This window comes from Mercenaria mercenaria, chromosome 13 (assembly GCF_021730395.1).
Source record: "Mercenaria mercenaria strain notata chromosome 13, MADL_Memer_1, whole genome shotgun sequence".
NCBI classification, from domain to species: domain Eukaryota; kingdom Metazoa; phylum Mollusca; class Bivalvia; order Venerida; family Veneridae; genus Mercenaria; species Mercenaria mercenaria.
Window position 1 is genome coordinate 75223687 of NC_069373.1, and position 23846 is coordinate 75247532.

The window sequence follows — 23846 nt, forward strand, 5'->3', positions numbered from 1 at the left end:
ATTTCAAATGCAAACAAGTTTTGTAAAACATAGACAGAAAATTAATGCCTTTAGCAAACGCATGGATATATATTTGATTTGTCACGTGCTTTTTAAGCTCAACTGGAAATAACTGTCCGAATATTACAACCAGTGGTAGATTATTTTTCTTGCATAAAGGCAGGAGCTATGACCACCACGCTTTCGGAAAGTCTGAACTGTTACATATCTTCAGTTCGAATGTCCCAGTGCTGAAATTTCACATAACTAGGTTGAATGTATTTTTCAACAATTGTTTATTTTTATTTCTTTACAAATGGTATTCATTCTTAAGGGGGGACAACCTTTTGAGAATATAAGAGTAAATATTCCATCGTACGGGACAGAACATGTAATGGTCAGGTGAATTATTGGTAAAGATGTTGTTCGTTTTACAAATATTTCTGTGTTTTGAAGATATACTCCTAACCCTTAAGTTTTTTTGCAAGGTTTGGTCTGCTTAATTTATTAGAAACTGGTTATTGTGGGAAAACCATTTTCTGTTTTTAGTAATAATGATACTGACCTTGATCCAAATAACCCAAAATACCATTGCCTCCATGCAATTTTCCTGAATTCCAAGACTGATCGCAGTACCTCAGTTATTCATAATTTAAGTTATTGAGAAGAAACAATACCTAACTTAAGTAACAGCCATATTGACCTTGACCCCAGTGACACAGTCACCAAGAAAACTACATATGTACTGACCTGGGTCACAATATCATCTTATTCACAATAAGATATAGTAACCGAAATAAACATGCAAGTAACATGTAAGCTGAAACACAAAAGGATATTCCAGTTTGTTCTGTTCCAAAAATGGATACCTTTATTTCGTCTTCTAGATCATATGCATCGCGTCATTATATTATTTTAACTATGTAACAGTAAATAGGATATATTATTTTAAAGTAATTTCAGATAAGTAAGTATAAAAACACAAGAAAAATAATCATTTATTTCAAAGTAATACTGTTCTTGTTAATCGGCTCCGTCTTCAATTCTGAGAATTATTCAATGGTACTACTGGAATCATTATCTTGAATGCAATACCAGCACGAGAATGCAATAACATCTTTTAAAGTAAACATTACATAATCCCAGTTGTGTTCTGCGAGACTATTGGGAATTCTATCAAACAAGAAGTTACAATGGAGATTTCCTTTGACCAAGTATTAAGAATAAACAGGAGTTTCTTTCCACAAGTCAATCATCATAACGGAGCATCTCTGTCGTGTATGAAGGATTTGCAAAACTATTTTCTTGGAGACGCTGTTTGGAACGTCTGAAAAAAAACACCGTAAGTCAGTAGTTTGTCTGAATTAAATTGTAATTACAATTTGACGAAGGGTTAATCAATTCGGCACTGATAAAGATAAAGAAATTATGTGAATATGAATTTTGATTTAAACTTTACTTTTTTATCAACGTTATGAAAAACAAGAATAGATATTTCAACTACTATCGAATACAGTCTTAGTGTAAAGTTAGTTACATTTTGTTTTCAGATTCTAATCAGTCTGGGAGAAAACTCAAATGGAGGTTAATATGTTACCACTTAACAGCCTATTTACCACTTTTCATATCTTTCCATTTATAGTAATTGGTCACTACATATACTGGGTCTTCCTGCACCATCAAAGCTGGAAAGTCGCCATATGACCTAAATTGTGTCGGTGCGACGTTAAACCAAACAAAAAAAAATATAAAAAAAATATATAAAACCATAGATCTATACTGGAATATTTGCAATATAACAAACATTTGACGACTTTAAAAACACTAACGGTTCGCAATCATATCAATATATGACTGTAAATTTTATATCCTGTTCATAAAGTAAAACAAACCTGAATATATAAAGTCCTAGCACCAGAACAATAACGATAATGACAAAGGCACTGCCGCTGCCTGCAACAACAGGCCAATAATCTGTCACCCAACTCTGAAACATTGACAGAGAGATAGATGAATTAATTATATTAACCTCAATGGAATGTGTACAGGGAGAGATAAATGCTAACTTACCTCAATGAAACATGGAAAGGGACAGGTTAGGTCCAACTAAACATATTGCATTATTGTCAGGGACAAACCAGTAAAGGGACAATTCTAACAAATCCCAATCAAACCTACTTCATATTTCATACCAGGATTTATAATTAATCCATGCTGACACGGAAGCACCTCTCTGAAGTATGTGTGCAAGCAGACAAAAATTTAACCGCATTAACTGTATTATCTGTCAAACTTCTTAAACTGTCTAACTATTTACATGATGAAGACAACTTCTGCGTCAAGCCACAAAAATATTTAGTAGACATAAAAGGAAATCGGTTCAAAATAGGGAAAGGAAAACATATTAATTAAAAGATAAAACAGAGGTAAAAAGCAAAGTTATGGTGAAGAAGGTTCAATGTTGTTAACGACAACATTGAAGTGCACAAGAGTTGGAAGGAAGGGAATGTCAGGTGGGAGACTATTTCACAGGACTATAGTTCTGGGGGTGGGGGAGTACTTGTAATAGTCGGTGGTTGCAGATATCAAACTGTAGCACAGTGGATGATAATGGCGTTATATCCTGGTTAGGGGGATTAAATAATCGTCCACAAAGATTGCAAACAGATGGTTAATAAGTTTATACGTATGACAGAGTCGGGGGCCGATGTGCTGGAAATCTAACATGAGCTCTTTTAGACGGTCAGCTGTTCGCTAACTGTTACAGTTAGCTATATCAAAAATAATTTTCACTTTCTCTTGCGGCGATTCAAATGTATATCCTTAAATCGTGGGCTTATTTTTATTCAGTTTGAATACATTAAGTTACTCAAATAAAAAAATGAACAAAATTTTCAATTTAACAACTTTGCGGAAGTATCAAGATAAATTCTTTATAATTTGTTAGCTTCTGTCTTTCAGATTGACCGCGTTGACATACCTTACTGCTTTTTGACGACGAGGAGGAATCAGCTTTCAAAGTGGACATTTGGCCATCTTTTCTTGATGATGTTGATGAAGTATTTGGAGTGGATGTATAAGATGTATTTGACACTGATGAAGTTGAAGACGAAGCCTGATTAATTTCTTGTATCCCGATCAGAGCGGAAGGGAATAAATGAGACAATGTGTCATTCGGGATTTTATGCAGAGCTGAAGTAATTAGTTCTTTCGAAACAGAGTTACCATTACACTTCGCTTTGAATTGCAAGTTATTTAAACTGAAAACAGAAAAATGTATACTTCATAAATATTAAGCAATCTTTCTTGCACAATTAGCCAACTTCTTACATCGCAAGTAGAAATGATTTTAACACCACAATTAGAAACTCTCTTACTCCTGAATTAGCATAAATTCTAACTCCACAATAAGCAACACTTCTAACTACACAATTAGCAACACTTCTAACTATATTTAGCAACACCCCTAAATCCACAATTAGCAACTATTCTAACTTCATAGTTAGCGGCACTTTTACATCCACAATTAACAACACTTCTTAACCCACACTTAGCAGCACTTCTACCTCTACACTTAGCAACACTTCCAACTCCGCACTCAGCACCACTGCTACTCACTCCACACTTGGCAACCCTTCTGACTCTTCACTTAGAAACTCTTTACAACATTTCCAACTCCATGTTTAGCACTATTTCCAACCAAACAGTTAGCAAGACGTACAGCTCAGAACTTAGCAACACTTCCAACACCACACTTAGCAACACTTCTAACCCCCGCACTCTTTTCTGACTCTTCGATCATTGACACTTCTAATCCCATACTAGTTTTAAACGAGAGGAAGCTCATAAAATTCTCTTAAACATGATTTTATAAAGTAAAATACAAAATTATTCTGTCTAATATGCAAGCAACTATTATACAAGTAAACTAACATTGAAATCATCAATTTGTTTTAAAAGGTTAACGAAATATCAGTCTTACTGAACTCTCTGAAGATGGAAATAGATGTGTGAACTGTTGAATACATAATCCTCCAAAAATTTGTATGTGAATGATAAAGTTGGCTGCACTAAGTCCCTCGATATATTCTTTTCAAATAGAAAACTTATCAGCTCGCCTGTAAAATAAAAGAAAATAAAGTTGCTCTAGGCTAATAGTTTCTCGGAACACATTTCTGGTCGTTCTCTGTAAAGCATTGTTTACAATTGTTCCAAGGTTTTTTTTTCGGCTCTAAAACTAGTTATAGAATCTGATTTATAATAAATCCATTTTCTGTTAAAAATTAATCTTGCTCTTGAAGTTGTCGCGAGTATTTTAAGTATAAAATCTTACAAGTAGATTATTCACAGTAACATATTTGAATTTCCATTTATATACCAATTCACGTTTAAAGTATAATAGCTAGATTCTACCTGCAAGTGTCTTTGTCTTTTGAATTTCGCAAGTCATCCCGATCCATCCTGTCTGGCATGCGCAGTTAAAACTTCCCGGAGTATTACTGCATATGCCTGCATTTTTACATACCGAAGACAAACATTCATTAACGTCTGTCTCGCATGTTTTTCCAGTCCAGCCGCTAAAGCATCTACAATAATAAGATCCATCTGTATTTTGACATATTCCAGAATTTTTACATGGAATTAATGTTTCACACTCGTTAACATCATCTTCACATTTAATTCCGGTCCAACCTGATGAACATGTACACTTCGACTCTGAATGTTTTACAAAGCACGTCCCATTGTTTCTACACTTCAAGTCTTCACATATATTTAAAAACACTGAACAGTCATTCCCTGAGAATCCTGGAAAACATGTGCAATGGTAACTTCCTGGTATGTTTGTACATATACCGTTTCCTGAGCAAGGAACTTTTAGAGTAGATGAACATTCATCGACATCGTCGAGGCAGTTTTGTCCTTGCCAGCCACTGATACATGTACAGTTATACGATCCTGGTTCGTTACTACAGCTACTCGCATGAGACCCACAAATATTGTGACTGCATTCATCAACATCAGTTTCGCAATCTGCTCCAGTGTAACCAGCATCACAATTACAGTCATACCCGTTAATCAATTCACGACACTTACCATGCCCACTACAAGTTACATTGATGCACGAGAGTGATTTCATCAGGCAATGTGGGCCACTGAATCCTGTTCTACACGAACACTTGTAACTTCCCGGCAAATTGGAACAATTACCATATTTACAAAACTGAGAGGGACTTGCGCATTCATCTATATCGGATGAACAGTCACTTCCGGTCCAGCCATATTGACAATCACAGTGAAATGAACCAATTGTATTTTGACAAATACCACCGTTTTTACAAACAGATTTGACACATTCATTAACATCATTGTCACATGTTTTACCTGACCAGAATTGAGTACAGTTACACATAAAATCATGAAAACTATCGTAACACGTCCCATTGTTATCACATGTAACTTTTTCACAACGGTTTGTTATTTTTGTCTCACAATAATCACCAGTGAAATCCTCGTCGCACATGCAAATGAATCGGGCTCCACCTATATCTAAACAAGAACCATTGTTTTGGCATTGAATACCAATACAAGCACCTGTAATATTCTGACATCGGTTTCCACTATAACCGTTGCCGCAAATGCAAGAAAAGTTTCCAAACAGATTCTTACAATAACCTCCATTCTGACACGGTTTCGCCAGACATTCATTAATATCCTTATTACACGTACTTCCTGAGAAACCTTCATGACATATACATGTTTCTACACCATTTATTACATGAGCGTCACCATGCTCACATTCGTTCTTTTCATTACAGAATATCCCTGTCCAGCCTTCAACACAGTTACACCTGAAACCTTCTTTTTGAGATTCGTCAACTACACATTTTCCATTTGAGCATGGATTTGGATCACATGCTGGGACTCTGTCTTCCGTGCAAATCAACCCGGTCCAAAGAGACGGACAGATACAACTGAAAGCACCATTTGTGTTTTTGCAGGTGGCGTTATTTTGGCATATATGTAATGCGCATTCATCAACATCCTGCTCACATGAAGAACCATTGTAACCGGGGTCGCAAGTACAGTTGAACCCATTGTTTGGCAGAAGATTACACTGGCCACCGTGCTTGCAGGGATTTGGACTGCATGCACTTAAAGGGATTTCACATTCGTTTCCGTACCAACCTGGAAAAATTAAACAAACTACAAAAGAACCAAAACAACCTCTACAAAAGTTAACAGCTGTATAAGACCCGTTTTTTTTTGTTCAAAGTTTACTGATTTGACAGCTTATGATAGTTAAAAAATCTAACCTTGTTCGCAAGTGTCTGCCTACGTCGCCATGAAATAGAGCACCTACCTGGCTCGCAAGGTGTCTGTGCCAATGTCGCCATGACAAAGAGGACCTATCTGGCTGTGCTAGTGTCACCCTGACATAGAGGACCCACCCTGTTCACCAAGTATCTCTGTCCATGTCGGCATGACATAAAAGGCATTCCAGGCTCACAAGTGTCTGTGCTCATGTCTCCACATAACTTAGAGGACTATCTGGTTAACCAAGTATCTCTGTCCATGTCGGCATGACAAAAAAGACATACCTGGCTCACGGGTGTCTCTGTCCATGTCTCCATGACTTAGAGGACTATCTGGTTCACCAAATATCTCTGTCCATGTCGGCATGACAAAAAAGACATACCATACCAGGCTCACAAGTGTCTCTGCCCAGGTCGCCATGAGATGGAGGACCTACCTGGTTCACCTATTATCTCTGTCCATGTCGGTATGTCATAACAGACATATACCAGGCTCACAAGTGTCTGTGCCCATGTCTCCATGACGTAGAGGACCTACCTTATTCACAAGTATCTCTATCGGCATGACATAAAAGACATACCAAGCTCAGAAATGTGTCTATGCCCCGGTCGCCATGAGATAGAGGACCTACCTGGTTCACCTATTATCACTGTTTATGTCGGCATATCATAAAATACATACCAGGCTCACAAGTGTCTACGCCCATGTCGCCATTACATAGAGAATCTACCAGGCTCACAACTATCTGTGCCCATGGCGGCATAAAATAGAGGCCCCATCTGGTTCACAAGTCCGCATGACACAAAGGACCTAGATCTACTTGGTTCTCAAGTATATGTGCCCATGTCGCTCTGCCCCTGACATAGAGGACCCACCTGGCTCACAAGTGTATGTGCCGACATAAAGAACCTGCCATGCCCATAAGTGTCTATGCCCATGCCGGCATGATATAAATAACATACATGGCTCTCAAATCTCTGTGTCAATGTCGGCATGACATAAAGGACCTGCTTGGCTTACAACTGTCTGTGCCCATGTCGGCATCACACTGCTTAAAGTCTGAATTGTTCCGTAAAGCATACAATTTCTACAAATTAGAAGTGATTTGACATTTAATGATAATCAATAGCTAACATTGTTCACAATTGTATGTGCAAATGCCTACCTGGCTTTCGAGCGTGTGTGCCCATTTCAGCATGACATAAGACCTACCTCGCACACAAATGTATGTGCCCAAAATCAGCATGAATAGAGGACCTACCTACCATATTCACAAATATCTATGTCCATACCAATATGACATAGAGTACCTACCTAGCTAAGAAGTATCTGTGCCGAAATCAGCATGACATAGAGGACCTATCTACCTCATAAGTTTCTGTGACCATGTTTGCTAGACATAGAGGATCTACCCGGCTCCCAAATGCCTGTGGCCAAATCAGCATGACATAGAAGACCTACAAGGCTAGCAAGTGTCTGTGGCCAAATCGGGATGGCATAGAGTACCTACCTGATTCACAAGAGTCTGTGGCCAAATCAGCATGACACAGAGTACCTACCTGATATACAAGTGTATGTGCCCAAATCAGCATGACATAGAGGACCTACCTGATTCACAAGTGTCTGTAACCAAATCAGCATGACATAGAGTACCTACCTGATTCACAAGTGTCTGTAACCAAATCAGGATGACATAGAGTACCTACCTGATTCACAAGTATCTGTGACCAAATCAGCATGACATAGTGTAACTAATGGATTCACAAGTGTCTGTGCCCAAATCAGCATGACATAGATTGCCTACTTGATTCACAATTGTTTGAGCACAAATCAGCATAGAGGACCTACCTGATTCACAAGTTTCTGTGACCATGTTGGCCTGACATAGAGTACCTACCTGGCTCCCAAGTATCTGTGCCGAAATCAGCATGACATAGAAGACCTACCTTGTTCACAAGTGTCTGTCCCCATGTCCGCATGACATAGAAGACCTACATGGCTCATAAGTGTCTGCGACCATGTTGGCTTGACACAGAGTACATACCTGGCTCACAAGTGTCTATGCCCAAATCAGCATGACATAGAGGACCTACCTGGCTCACAAGTGTCTGTGCCCAAATCAGCATGACCTAGATTACCTACCTGATTCACAAGTGTCTGTGCCCAAATCAGCATGACATAGAGGACCTACCTGATTCACAAGTGTCTATGCCCAAATCAGCATGACATAGAGGACCTACCTGATTCACAAACGTCTGTGCCCAAACCAGCATAACACAGAGTACCTACCTGATTCGCAAGTGTCTGTGCCGAAATCAGCATGACATAGATGACCTACCTGGCTCACAAGTGTCTGTGACCATGTTGGCTTGACATAGAGGATCTATCCAGCTCCCAAGTGTCTGTGCCGAAATCAGCATGACATACAGAACCCACTTGGCCCGCAAGTGTCTATGGCCAAATCGGGATGACATAGAGTACCTACCTGATTCACAAGAGTATGTGCCCAAATCAGCATGACATAGAGTGCCTACCTGATTCACAAGTAGCTGTGCCCTAATCAGCATGACATAGAGTACCTACCTGATTCACAAGTGTCTGTGCCCAAATCAGCATGACATAGAGGACCTACCTGATTCACAAGTGTCTGTGACCAAATCAGCATGGCATAGAGGACCTACCTGATTCTCAAGTGTCTGTTCCCAAATCAGCATGACATAGAGTACCTACCTGATTCACAAGTGTCTGTGACCAAATCAGCATGACATAGAGTACCTACCTGATTCTCAAGTGTCTGTGCCCAAATCAGCACGACATAGTGCAGCTACCGGATTCAAAAGTGTTTGTGCCCAAATCGGCATGACATAGAGTACCTACTTGATTCACAAGTGTCTGTGCCCAAATCAGCATGACATAGATTTCCTACTTGATTCACAATTGTCTGTGCACAAATCAGCATGACATAGAGGACCTACCTGATTCACGAGTTTCTGTGACCATGTTGGCTTGACATAGAGTGTCTACCTGGCTCCCAAGTATCTGTGCCGAAATCAGCATGACATAGAGGACCTACCTTGTTCACAAGTGTCTGTCCCAATGTCAGCATGACATAGAAGACCTACATGGCTCATAAGTGTCTGTGACCATGTTGGCTTCACATAGAGTACATACCTGGCTCACAAGAGTCTATGCCCCAATCAGCATGAAATAGAAGACCTACATGGCTCACAAGTGTCTGTGCCCAAATCAGCATGACCTAGATTACCTACCTGATTCACAAGTGTCTGTGCCAAATCAGCATGGCATAAAGTACCTTCCTGATTCACAAATGTCTGGGACCAAATCAGCATGACAGAGAGGATCTACCTGGCTCACAAGTGTATGTGACCAAATCAGCATGACATACAGTACCTACCTGATTCACAAATGTCTGTGACCAAATCAGCATGACATAGAGTTCCTACATGATTCATAAGTGTCTGTGACCTAATCAGCACGACATAGTGTAGCTACCGGATTCAAAAGTGTTTGCGCCCAAATCGACATGACATAGAGTAACTATTTGATTCACAAGTGTCTGTGCTCAGATCAGCATGACATAGATTTCCTACTTGATTCACAAGTATATGTGCCCAAGTCAGCATGACATAGAGGACCTACCTGATTCACAAGTTTCTGTTACCATGTTGGCTTGACATAGAGTACCTTCCTGGCTCCCAAGTATCTGTGCCGAAATCAGCATGACATAGAGGACCTACCTTGTCCACAAGTGTCTGTCCCCATGTTCGCATGACATAGAAGACCTACATGGCTCATAAGTGTCTGTGGACACAGGGGACCAAGATCTCCCTGATTCACAAGTGCATGTGCCAACATCTGAATGACAGAGGACATACCTGGTTTACAAGTGTATGTGCCAACATCTGAATGACAGAGAACATACCTGGTTCACATGTGTCTGTGCCAACGTCTGCATGACATAGAGGACCTGAATGTCCTGGCGCACACCAAAATATCAATCGCAAAGTAACGCTGTAAATAAAATCCTTTCATTGTACTTTTATTTCTGACACAAAATAATAACAGTTACAACTGGAGACCGATATAAATAGTTCATGTGTTCAATAAATAAATTCCTTCGCATCTGAACTCCAAACAGTAATTTTATATTATTTCCTAAATAACCAACGTTTACGTGAACACATTTTTTGTAAAGTTAGACAGTTTTTAACAATGCAGCACTTCCGTGATTTCGCAAATTTAATAAAACATAAACCCTCGCGAAATTTCAGAATTTAAAGTTTATCAACTCACTAAAAATAATGAAATTTCATGTGAAATCTGCAATTTCCTTTAACCCTTATCACGTTGGACTCAACTGATTCTGCCTTTGCGACCAGTGTAGATCATGATCTGCACTGTCCGCCATTCAGTCAATATCTTTTAGGTAAGCACCCCTTTTAACAGTTAATGTTACGGTCCAAATTAAAAGATGGACAAGTTCATTACAGAAATTTAGCAGGGTAAGGGTTAGACAAATATACGTAGTCTGTGTTTTCAATACATTGAAAATCTGTAAATACTTACGAGGCAATATTTGTCATTGTGATATCTATGCTTTTGGCATATGTGACATTTGGCCCAGGATTCACCGTAATATTCTTGCTAAGTACATCGATGATATCGGAAGCATTTCCATTCAAATCACTGTCTTTGACGACCACTTTCACCGAGGCAATATTCTGTTTAAATTAAGTTGGCATCTTATACATTCAAATTTTAATCGATATTAACAAATTGTAAATAAAACTCCAAGAGTGAATTTTAATTGTATTTTGACATTATTATTCATTTTGTTTCACTCGTATTTAGTCTTTGTGTTTTTCAACAAAATTTGAGATTTCAAAACTTATAATGCCATGCTTAGAACTATTTTCTTATCTATTCACAAAGTTGTCGACCAATAATGAGTTTCAGCATCAGTTTACTTGTACTTGATAAATACTTCTTAAATTTTAAATGCTAGAAAGATTTAAAATTTATATTGCTCTCTTATGTAATTAAGAATATGATAAATACTGTCAAGCCATAAATACTAGTAACACAGAAAACCACCTAGGCCTGTTTGTGAAACCCGGCCTAGCAACACACGTAGTCTTCCGGAATTTGGTTTAGATATCCTCATGCCAATTGAAAAATTGTAATAAAATAATGTTTTAGCCATAGCATCACAATTTAGCAGCAAATAAAATGGCCGGCATTTTTTTATGATATAACCTCTATCTATCTCTATATTTTTCAGTTATTACTGGGTTCGACTTTTGTAAAAATCTAATTATTAATGGCCATAGAAACAACATTATTGATATTGCAGCTACACATAATCATTTCTTTTCATAAGTATACTGATGGTCAGACGAGCAAACAGAAAGGCGAACGTATGGACAGACGGACAAAATAAAATGACTTGGATATTTTCATAGTGCCTTCTGTCTGTGGTCAAGGGTTTGCGAAAACTCTCTTGTATTCAGGGTCTACTTTTTCCTTTGGCTATAGCTACTGTATTTTTTATGTAAAAACAAAATAAAAGGATCCTAAAGAGAATAGTATCATTTCGTTCCCATCTACAATTGCCCTGAAACAAAATCTTGTTCTCTTAAAGCTATCATAGAATCAACTTAATTGTCATGGGCGAAATGACGGAGGATGGCAAAATCAAAAGTGCCATAAGTACCCCTTCTAATAACACACCGTTAGGGAAATAACTTGTTTTCTAAACGATATATGAAAAAAATATACCTTTGTAAGGCGTAATCCTCCGACCATCGGATGTGACACAGTTGCAACGTTATTTGTAAGGTCTAGAAGTGTTGGTCCACATGTAGATATAGAACTGGTGTTTGTGTAAGTAGGAGAAAGTGTGACAGCACCAATGCAGACACTCTGTTGTATTCTTATATGGAATATACGAGCAGACAAATATAGAAAGACATGATAATAGACAGACAGAAACAGACAGAGAGACAGAGAGACAGGTATCGGGATGGAAATTTAAAAAAAAGAAGACTTCGTGACGTGGCTTAAAACACCTAAAAATCGATTGAACCTCTAAAACATATCAAGATTTCCCGTCTTTCGCCTTGACAGATCTGTCTTGTAGCGGACAGACAACAAACAGACACACTGAAAGAGGCAATTAAGACAGACAGACAGACAAACGAGACAAAAATAGATAGACAGAGAGACAGACTTCACAGACGTTTTCTTAGCTGTCCGCCTATCCATGCATACTTTTCCGCAATATGTTGTTATTTAAAAAATAAGAATTTTATTTACTGGAGCCTGGATTACCGATTGTTCAAAATAAGGAAAATTTCATAATCGTTATCATTGTTTTTAGATACATACTCTCCGATACAAACCGAAACTTGTAAGTCACATAGATCGTCAGCTGTTGCACAGTTGCCTCCCTTTGGAACGTCACAACACCGTCGTTCGCCCGTTGTTAATTCCCCGTCGTAGGACGTACCCGTTGGGTTATCTAAGGCTTTTATCTCAACTCCAATATAAACGTTTGGAACAATGTGCTGAAAAGAAACAAGTATAAATAAATAGACTGAAAATACTCACACTGCGTTTTCTATATTCGTTTCAAACGGTAAAGCTATAAGGTTGTTTCAGTTTTTTTTTTTTTTTTGGTTTTAATTAATGTGTGAACATTGAGAACTAACCTGCAATTGAATTAATCTAATATAAAACATACAAGTTTAGTTTGCATCACACATATATCATGCATAAATTTCAGAAACAGAGAACATACATTCATTACAGGCAGTATCGGGTAAAGGCATTAAATTTAAGATGAAAATTTTAATGTTACACTTTATATGAAACAAACAAGGACAAACGTTTAACAGGGAATAAACGCAGCCGCACATAGAGCATTCTACATGTACATGGAAATAGGGGTATTTGTAAACGTATACAAGTACAAGCATGAGCACACATCACAAAAACTTAATGGACTTCCAGACGTGTCAAATTGCAATGCATTGCAGTCAATCACATTCTGGAATTGACTTAATTAGATACAATACAAAAAAGGCAAACTGTCACAATATACACCTGTCATATACACCTGTCAATGTAAATTACTTTCAACTTTAGAATGCTCTTCTAACTGAGCAGACAATGTCACGGTCTCAATTTCGACTTATTCAAGAGCAATATTTCCAGAGCAAAAATGACTATCCACCTGTTTATCTTACTTAGCCAAGACAATATGCCGAAAAACATTCTGACCAAGTTTGGTGGACAGTGGATAAGAACAACTAAAGTCAAACAGCAGATGACTTTAGTGGACACCGCTGGCACACCGCAAAAGATCATACATAAAAGCTTTTAACAAACCATTCAAATAAATCAAGCAATGAACTGAAAAATTTGCATACCTCACCGTATCCTGTCAAGATAACTGAAGGCCCGGTGATCACACCTGCACTGAAGTAATTGTCTAGAGTAGATGGTTTCTGGAGTTTGAGGATAGAATCAAACTCAATCGGTGTTATTTGATGGCTCCCACAGTCCGCTATGAACGTGAATGTATTACTGAAAAAAAAAACATATAGTATTTAACATGGAAATTTTGTATCGGCAACTGCTTATAGAGCCATTCATTATAACAAAGTTAATATGGAGTAACCTAATTACTCGCATTGTTATAAATCTTAAATGGTCATTTACCTGTTTGTATCAAGAGCTGGATATTGTATATTTAGTGTTTCTCCCTGACATACTCTCCCCTGTATAAATCTGTGGGCATTTAAATCTATATCTGGTAACTGATTTTGACTTGTTTGGTTCTTGAATTCTAGTAAAAGAGCATCTGTTGAGAGAAAATGAACATGTTTTATTGCAATTAAAGTGCCTATTCTTTAAAGAAACAATGTTTTATTTTACAGATATGTACAATTTTCTGCATAACTTTGAAAAAAGATTTCAAAATATAGATATTTCATACATTACATGGAGTATACAAACGTGCTGCATATATTACAAACTGTCTGATGCACAATGCGTTTCAATTTCTTTAACTGGTCAATCTCATTCATGAACCGAAATCACTAAGCACACTTGAAAACGTGAATTCAGTCAAGAGTATTATTTACCTGATGGCTGACATGACAATTTTCCGCTGGATTCACAAACTGCCATGGTACTAATTCCCTTGCAATAGCTGCGACAATACTGTCCGTAATAGTGATTGTCACACCACACCGATACCGATACACTTAATCTATTGCAAATAAATTCACACTGAATGTATAAATGAAATACAAAACAATTAAACTTTTTTCTTTGTGACTGTGTTCAATGTAAACTATGGAGGCTGATATGTCCTAAAAAAGCCACGCGCACGCCAACGCCACATCACGAAATGTCCTAAATCTGCCACCATAGTAAACTCATACGTACACACTGAACAAAACGGCCAAGCATCCAAATTTTAACAACATTTTAACGTATTTCAAAGTAAGGAAATAGAAAAAAAACCTATGAGAGAATATATCCCAAACAACAATATGACCTACTCAAATAGTTTAGCGAAGTATTTTAGCCGCAATGGACAGTCTCGTAGCTTGGTCCAGGTACGTTTCCTGTATAAAATTTAATTATATTCAGCTGCTTATCTTTGATGATTGTACAACTTAGGATTCCAAAGAAAGAGGAATTGCTAGGTAAAATAAACAAATGCTTAAATCAAATTTCCTAGCTCCTTGATAAAAACTAATCAGTCAGTTAAAACGGGATTGGTTATCCATCCATGTAGATTTAGCTCAGTTTTATCGGATAATGACTGAATCGGTATACGATGAATTGCTATATACAATGTAGCATTCACTCTACTCTTTCAAATTCGTATTTGTTATGATTTTCTTGTACTGATATCAACGCGTTTTAATTTTTGGTGGCTGCTGCCACCAGTGTTAAAAAGAATACTCTGTTTGAGAAATCTTGTCAGTTCTTAAGACCATCCTAACAACCAAAAATAGTTCCAGGCTTTCCAGGGAAATAATTATCTACACAACGTGCATAATATGCAATGCTACAATATATGCCTTAATACCATTTTTAATGTAAATTCGGCAACTAAAATCAATACAAACTGAAGCCAATGTTTTAATTAAAACAACCACGTGTATGAATACAAATATGCAAATTTATGATCACGTGAATAAACGTTGACCTCATGTCACCTGAACTGAGCGATGATATTGATTAGCTATTGCATAGTACTGGCCGAGGTCACGTAGCTTATAACGTAGAAAAAGTTGAAACCTAGCCGGGAATCCAGACTGACAATTCAAACATGTTTCCTAACCGCATTGTCACATGTATAACTCCCGAAATATAAGACTGTATTTGATAAAGAACGATGACTTCTAATAGCAACAATAATCTACAGATTATATAAATCCACAGATAATCCACGGCTAAAAATAGAAACGGAATTTCAACGGAAAAGTTTCCGAACATTTCCGGTCCATAGACAATACCAGTTTGTACCTACCATAGCTTTTCCAGCAAGTTGTAACAATTTTCAAGTATGTCAGAATAAACTTAAATGTTCGTCAATCATAGCTATCAAAATATAAGATATTATGTTAATGCAACCCTAGTGATCTAAGAATGTTACCGAATTTTAGACAGTATTGTCTCGTTGTCGTTTCAAACACTCGAAAATGTGACCACACAGTGTCTTAGTTCTAGAATCCTTTTATGGCAGATTTTAGTCTTGATTAGCAGTTATAGTCTACATTTTATCATGTAGATATTAATACTCAATCATATTGTTGTAATGTATAATATGATTGAGATTATGCAGTCTCTTGTAGTTCTTTGTAACTATATATTAAGTAAGGTGCCATTGATTTGTTAAACTGTTTTAATGTTTGATTTGATGTCTATTACAAATCTTTTAAGATTGGCCATACATGTATTTTATTGAATTGATTTCATGTATTATATGTAAGCATGTGATGGAATAGACAATAAACTTTGATAAACTGTTAATTAGGCTATTTATAGAAAATCGATAATCAGCAGTGATACGGATTTCCTCAGGCGTTGCTACTGCCAATTAACACTAATTAGCGCACTAGTAAGATGATTTATGAACAGAACAATATAAGACAGTAATTTATTGATATAACTTAAACATGTACAGTTCATCGTTATATTAAGAACAAAATATAATTAAACATGCTTTGCAATGAGTGAACAAAACAAAAGAATATTCAGCTAAAATTCATTCAATATTGTTTGCAATGTGACCTGCTATGAGAATCAAAGACATGTATGTTTTCTAAATAATATTCCCTCACGGATAATCTTCCTTCAGCAAGTGTACAACATAAGATACTATATTAATGCATAGTTACACATGTATTCGGTACAATTTCGTCTAACAAAACACGAATTATCAACGGGCGCAGCGGTGATATCAATACTCGCCTTTTTGAAACGACAATATGTCAGAGTGTATCAAGCCATCGGATAACAGATTTGACCAACTTAAAAATTGAATATTGTTTTAAGACAGATTCTGCTCACTTCAGTCGCACCAAGAGTAAACCAACATAGTGCATTTGTGACCAGCATGGACCTGCGGATCCGCACAGTCTGGTCCATGCTGTTCGCTAACGGTTTCTCTAGTTGCAATAGGCTTTGAAAGCGAACAGCATGGATCCTGACCAGACTGCACGGATGCACAGGCTGGTCTGGACCCATGCTGGTCGCAAACACACTATGTTGGATTTCTCATGGTGCGGCTCAAAATATCTGGATTGATACAAATATGTTTAAAAAATTAAAACGGTTTCGTTTCGCCAGTTACATATTTTATTTTTCGATTTTTTTCACGGTCTGACTAAAGTTGTAAGTTTGTCTGACTTAAATGTCCAACATTTTTGCGAAGCCTGCTGTTATGTCTAGCGGACTTTTGAGTACCGGTATAACAGATGGAGTGATAATTAATGCGCCTCTTAAATACACTGGCTGCAGAATTGAAATTCTGAGGGGCATTTGTGGTGCATGTTTTGTGCTGTTTTCTTCCACAAAAATTTCATGAAAACCAAAGTTATCCGATAAGGACTAAATCAGTGTGTATATAATTAATGACAGGCACTGCCCAAAAGCTTTAGAAAGAAATCTTAAAAGCTGAATGGTTTGTAGAAAAAAGCTTATATCATTTATTTACAGTAAACTAATTTAAGTTGTTGTATTCGTCACAAATAATCAAAAAGGATCAAAACTATTCGTTAAAGACAGAATCAGTGTGTATGTAAACAATGACTGGCAATGAAAAAAGGATTAATTTTAAAACCAAAGCTGAATATTTTGCACCCCCCCCCCCCCCAAAAAAAAAAAGTTCTTCTGGTTTATATTAAGAATTCCTCAAATGTCACTTTCTTTGTAATATTTTACACATTGATTAGCAGCCACCATCAGCGCTTTGAGCGCTTTGATGTTCAGTGTGTAAGATTTTACTACCAGATAAAAAATATTAAGATAGTTAACCATGTTGGGCTTATCTAAAGCGTCTGTAACAGTTATTTCCCTTTATTGTATAATTTTTTGCTGCAACGTCATTTGATCGGTAGTTTTAAACTGCTTGTTTCTATATATGTATTATTTCTAACCTACTTGGTCTGCAAGAGGTGGTTAAGATCACAGGCATCAAAACACGTGCACACAACTGCTGTGGTTTCGTAACCTTGCTTTGAATTTAAAATTACATGAAAAAAGTTGTACGGGGGGTCCGATGGTTCTTACCCAGGTGCCCACCCTTGCCTCAAATGATTTCCGGAGAGGGGATATTTTGGAGACGGGACCTAGAATCTTTCGCTACAACAAAAGCTAGAAAGTTTTAACATGTCCTAAAATGTACCAGTGCTACTTCAGAAGCCTAGCTCAAGTAAATGGCAGGGATTCAACAGAAATGGCACCGTTCTAAAAACATATTTTTATCGTCTCTTTCACCTATCAGTAGTCAGAACGTTGTGAATAGCATTCTCAGAATAGAAATGTAAAACATAGAAATCATAAAAAGTAGAAACTGACCTTGTTTTACCTTGCCATTCAAAGGGGTGTGGTGGCGCTCCATCTTGTGTTGGGGATGGTACAAACTTTAACTCTTCTATTAACGTATCAATGTGGTCATGTTTCTTGATAACTGGTATGCCGTGGGAGTCGTCATCTCTCACAAAAATGAATATACTCATGCCCTAAATATAATATATCTGTTGAATAATGTTAACTTGTACAACATGTAGGTAGATTCCTAATACACATATACATTAAGTGTTACTGTAATTGAGGAAAGTGAGATAACGTTTTAAATTCTACGGTGCCTTATGTAATTACATGTATAACCGACCAGTGTGTTAATCATGAGGTAAAGATAATGCACGTGGTGTCTAAAGTTTTAACTTAAATGAGCAGATTCGGTCAAACCGAGTCTGCCAATATGCTGATTGTTGTTCCAAAGTATCTGCTGATTGATCACCTTCACAGTGACAGTCTCCTCTCTGTGGGCGGCCGCATCATCCCGTACCTGGAATTAGTCCTATTAATAGTTTTGTTCCTGTCTCATCATGGAGTCCATTCTTTTATCAAAGAGGTCCGCTTATGACGGTGCAAGATGTGTGTGGAAGGGGTGTTGCCATTTCATTACCTCACATACTGAATAGTATGAATTTAAACCAGGTCTGATAGTTTTTTGTTTGGTGGCGTTCTATGCTTCCAAAAAAATTCTTATTGATGTGGTAACATTTTGCCAGAATGGAAACATCATAATGTACCAATAAAATCAGCAAATAACAAGAGTGCCAGAATGTCACAATATACGCCCGTCACAGCAAATTTCTTTACTCTAGCTGCTGTATTGCAAATGAATTTTAATTTTGTGGTTGTTTAGTAATCATTGTAAGTCTTTTGTTTTCCTAAGTCCACAAAAAAATGCCTTACCAGGTAGAGAGACCTTAAATTACACCTAAAATGTGAAAGTAACATCTATGTTGTACCACAGAAAAGTGGTCTTGATTTTTCCCTATGGTCAATTATAGAAAAGTTACAATATAAGTTATTTATAGTAACAACTAAGGGAAGTTAATCTTAAAAAAAAAAAAAAAAAAAAAAAAAAAAAAAAAAAAAAAATGTGTCCACATAAAAGTCTTCACCAGGGTAGAGATTGGTCAAAATACACCTCAAAATTTGATGTAGCATGCATGTTGTACTACAGAAAAGTGGTCTCGATTTTTCCCTACGACTAGTAATGAAGAAGTTACAATATAAGCTATTTATAGTAACAACAAAGGGAAGTAATTCTAAAGAAAGGAACTGTGCATGACACTTTCTCTCATGATGGTGTATAATTGTGCCAAGTTACATCAAAATCCCTCTATGCATGAAGAAGAAATGCTTCGGACAAAGTCATTCTTGTATCTGACCTTTGGCCTCTAAGTGTGACCTTGACCTTTGACCTAGGGACCTGGTTCTTGCGCACGACACTCCACCTCGTGGTGGTGAACATTTGTGCAAAGTTATATCAAAATCCCTCTATGCATGAAGAAGAAATGCTCCGGACAAGGTTTTCATTCTTGTATCCTTTGACCTCTAAGTGTGACCTTGACCTTAGACCTAGGGACCTGGTTCTTGCGCATGACACTCCGCCTCGTGGTGGTGAACATTTGTGCCAAGTTATATCAAAATCCCTCCAAGCATGAAGAAGATATGCTCCGGACAAAGTTTTCTTTCTTGTATCCTTTGACCTCTAAGTGTGACCTTGACCTTAGACCTAGGGACCTGCTTCTTGCGCATGACACTCCGTCTCATGATGATGAACAATTGTGCCAACTTTCATCAAAATCCCTCCATGCATGAAGAAGATATGCTCCGGACAAAGTCATTCTTGAATTTGACCTTTGACCTCTAAGTGTGACCTTGACCTTAGACCTAGGGACCTGGTTTTTGCGCATGACACTCCGTCTCATGATGGTGAACAACTGTGCCAAGTTTCATCAAAATCCCTTCATGCATGTAGAAGATATGCTCCGGACAAAGTCTGTGGATGCCGCCCGCCCGCCCGCCAGGGGCGTTCCCATAATACGTCCCGTTTTTCAAACGGGCGTATAAAATAGATAGGGTCGTGATATTTTGCTAGATTTATTTGAAAAATTTGACCCTCACGCAAGTTTTCATAATGAGAATCTATGGAAAATCTCAATTTTTGATGACAATTTCGCGAACAGAAGTTTTTCACAAAGTAGTGTTCACAGTTGTAAATCAACATAGTATCTCACATATGGTCAGATAAAATACGTTGTCCCTGTGCTTCTTTCTGAGATATTTGCCTATAATTTAAGACATCCATAAATTGCAAGTGCATTTGAAAGCATTACCTGGAAATAGTTCACGTGCCAACAATTTTGTTTTCACATTTTATCATTAGAAAGCAAGTAATGTTGCCGTTTTTATAAATAAACAAAAGGGATGGCATTTATACGCTGGACAATAATCCTTTCCATATAACCTGGCCTAGACCTTATTCTATGCTACCCGGATAAAAGCCGTTAAGTCATGACTTCCGATTTAGTATGACATCAAGATACTTACGGGTTCCCAAAAATCTGATTTACTTTCCATCATAGACAGATTAGCGATACTATTTGTGTTGTTTAAGGGTTTCGTCTGAAAGAAAGCTCCTTTGCATCCCCAGTTAGGCTCCATTCTGAAAAAACACATAGCAGCGTTTCTGTTTACTTAAAGTTTACCTTAAGACTTTTCAGGATCATTACAGTATTCCCTTACAAAACTCTCGTAGACGTAATAAGTCTGTATGTCAGTCAGTCAGTGAGCAGATAGGTACCAGATAGCTTGGGAAGAAAGAAAATAATTAAGTAAGAAAGTAAGTAAGTGTCACGGTATAGGACTTATATTAAAAAGGGGAGAAGATGTGTAGGCGGCCGGGTAGCTCAGTCGGTAGTGCACCGGAAAGGTATTCCGAGGCCCCGGATCCGAGTCCCGTTCTGGCTGCCCATTGTTCTCACCCTGTGACATAAGCATATAAGCAAGCAAGCAAGCAAGTAAATTAGTAAATAAGTGTTTCAAGAACGAGAAACATTCATTAAAGTAAAGGTATTAATATAAATTATGTAACCGTTGTCATGATATTGTATCTGTTGTACGAACCTGCCAACACAGATGTCAAAATATGTATCACATGTGTCTCCAAGCTCGCAATGAGACCTTTGTATACCATCGCAACATTTTCTATCGGAGGAGCTTTCTACGTAACACGTTCCATTGGGGTTAGAGTAGGACTGAATAGTTACACCAACAATAACATTAGCTTCACATACCTAAATAAAATTAGAACATGTTAATACATTATCAGAATTATCTCTGCTCTACAGATATTATGTTAACACAAAAATTTATATCAAACGTTTTTGTGAAAAAAAATGCTTAAACGCTTTTTATAATTGTTGAACGCATATTTAAACTTACACATACTTAAATATTGCCAAAAGGACGTTTCGCTGAATGAGAATTTATAATGTTTATACGGTCAACATAGTCTGAAGTACTTCTTATAAACCAGCATTGTTTATGGTAATGCTTGGAAGTTGCTTTACAAGATGAGGATTAAAACGGACTGTATAGGTATACCTTATAGAATATAATATTTTATTGCAATGTTGCTTCAGAAATGGTTAGAAATCTAAAATATGACATGATTATCATTATTAACCAAAAACATAAAAATCAAAAAACAAAAAAAGCAAACGAAAAAAACAAAAACAAACAAACAAGAAAAAAAACCCAATATATTTACAGCTGAAACATTTCTCATTTCTAGCTGTCTGAGGTCAGATTGAGTATGTACATCTTTCACCATATATAATATAACTTTAATCGTAGAAAAGTCTTATCAAATGTATTTACAACTACATTTACAATTAAACATCATGTAGAAATAGTCAACACTTCAGAAGCTGCCAGCTATTTTAAAACGTATGTACACTGTACATTATAACTAACGTGGCTATTTAGTGTGTACTCTTTTCAACTTACCATAAAATAATGTTTATACACACAAACATGTCTATTTCGTGTTTAGATGGATACTGTAAAGTACATGAAATTCTTCATGTTTTTTTTTGTTGTTTTCAAGTAGTAAATTTGGGCTGATATCATTTCAACAGAACAAAATATGTCGTTTGTATATAAATAAGATATTTATAAAATCATAAAATAAAATGAAATGGCCAAAATAAACCCCAGCTGGGAAAACTGGAAATTTGACGTGTTGACTTTGAAAACTTTTTTTTCAACCTGAAACATGGTATTTTTCATGCATTTAGGTTACTGAAACAATCTGTTGAAATCGACCCTAACATAAACAAGTTTACCTTAAGTGACTGTCTACATCACACAGAAGGTAACTATATAATGTTATATGAGAAGTAGTCCAATTGATAAAATAGGGTACAAATGAGTCATATAAAACGTGACAGAGATAGTTCAGTTCAATTGTTGAATCAAAACCACTATAATGGTCCATTTCTATGATTATCTGTTCGATTAATTTTTTGAATATATGTCTAAAATTGCCTAACAGCCATTTCTATCAGATCGTTTTCAGACAGACTTGGTTTTCGAAAGAAAGTTTTAAACTTTTTTTTAGTTTTGCTTAAAAGACAGTTATACTAATTGGCTCTACATGGATTTGTATAATTAAAACGCTTTTAAGATTTCTGAATATTGAACTGTATAAACAAGAAAGTGTGTTAATATCATATAACCTCACATTATCAAGATAAAGTTTGATAAAACACAAGACAAAATAACAATTAAATAATATAACCCTTAATTATACATCTTGTCAACAAAATATTTATGAATTTGTATCAATATAGTTGAGCATATACTGTAATACATACCTATTTTGATACATTAATATTTATCGTAACGGGTTAACAACAAGACCATGATGTGAAATATATTCTAAAATGTTTTTCTTACCGTTAAAAGAATGACAAGTGACTGAATGACAGCAAATATAATATCCATTGTTACCTTTCACACAACTTATTTAAGAATGTTCATGCGTATGCTAAATTGTATTACCCGTATACATATGTATGTGTATCATATAAAAAGGCAAAACGATTTTACTTAAGTATGTACGCAACAAAATTATTAGTTATATATGCAGTAAGCCTTTTGCAGTTATTTCAGTTAAACGTTTGAACACATGACATTAATTTGAGTTAGACGTATGTATAGTACCTAATCTTGATAAATAGAGATAAAAGTTGTATTCAATCTATTGTTTATTATCATCAAATATCTTGATCCCGCGCAAACTCACGGACGCATCCACTTCATGATAAAAACCCATGTTGTTTGTCCAGACCATCCAGCTGGCTTACGGAAGGTCGGTGGTTCTACCCAGGTGCCCGCTCGTGATGAAATAATGCACGGAG

General features: G+C 36.7%; 1 protein-coding gene across 1 annotated transcript; it reads right to left on the reverse strand.

Annotated features, from left to right (window-relative positions):
- Positions 1-828: 828 nt before the first annotated feature.
- Positions 829-23630, reverse strand: LOC123529986 (neurogenic locus notch homolog protein 1-like). The gene is made up of 16 exons (XM_053522339.1): positions 23383-23630; positions 21547-21716; positions 20971-21085; positions 18418-18581; positions 14463-14590; positions 14038-14179; positions 13746-13902; positions 12703-12881; positions 12094-12247; positions 10882-11036; positions 10238-10326; positions 4393-6165; positions 3962-4097; positions 2960-3239; positions 1872-1966; positions 829-1306 (listed from the first exon to the last, which is right to left on the reverse strand). Exons 1-16 carry the CDS (start codon positions 23428-23430, stop codon positions 1228-1230), a joined length of 3864 nt encoding a protein of 1287 aa, XP_053378314.1. The 5' UTR covers positions 23431-23630; the 3' UTR covers positions 829-1227.
- Between the last annotated feature and the right edge of the window lie 216 nt (positions 23631-23846).

What these genes read in the sequence shown, in the direction of transcription:
- LOC123529986 (XM_053522339.1), bottom strand. Translation starts at nt 23,430, where the DNA reads ATGGATATTATATTTGCTGTCATTCAGTCACTTGTCATTCTTTTAACG. An exon ending in CGTCGTCAAAAAGCAGTAAG is followed by an intron (nt 1,967 to 2,959) that starts GTATGTCAACGC and finishes TCAATGTTTCAG; the next exon opens with AGTTGGGTGACAGATTATTG. An exon ending in CTAGGACTTTATATATTCAG is followed by an intron (nt 1,307 to 1,871) that starts GTTTGTTTTACT and finishes GTTTTTTTTCAG; the next exon opens with ACGTTCCAAACAGCGTCTCC.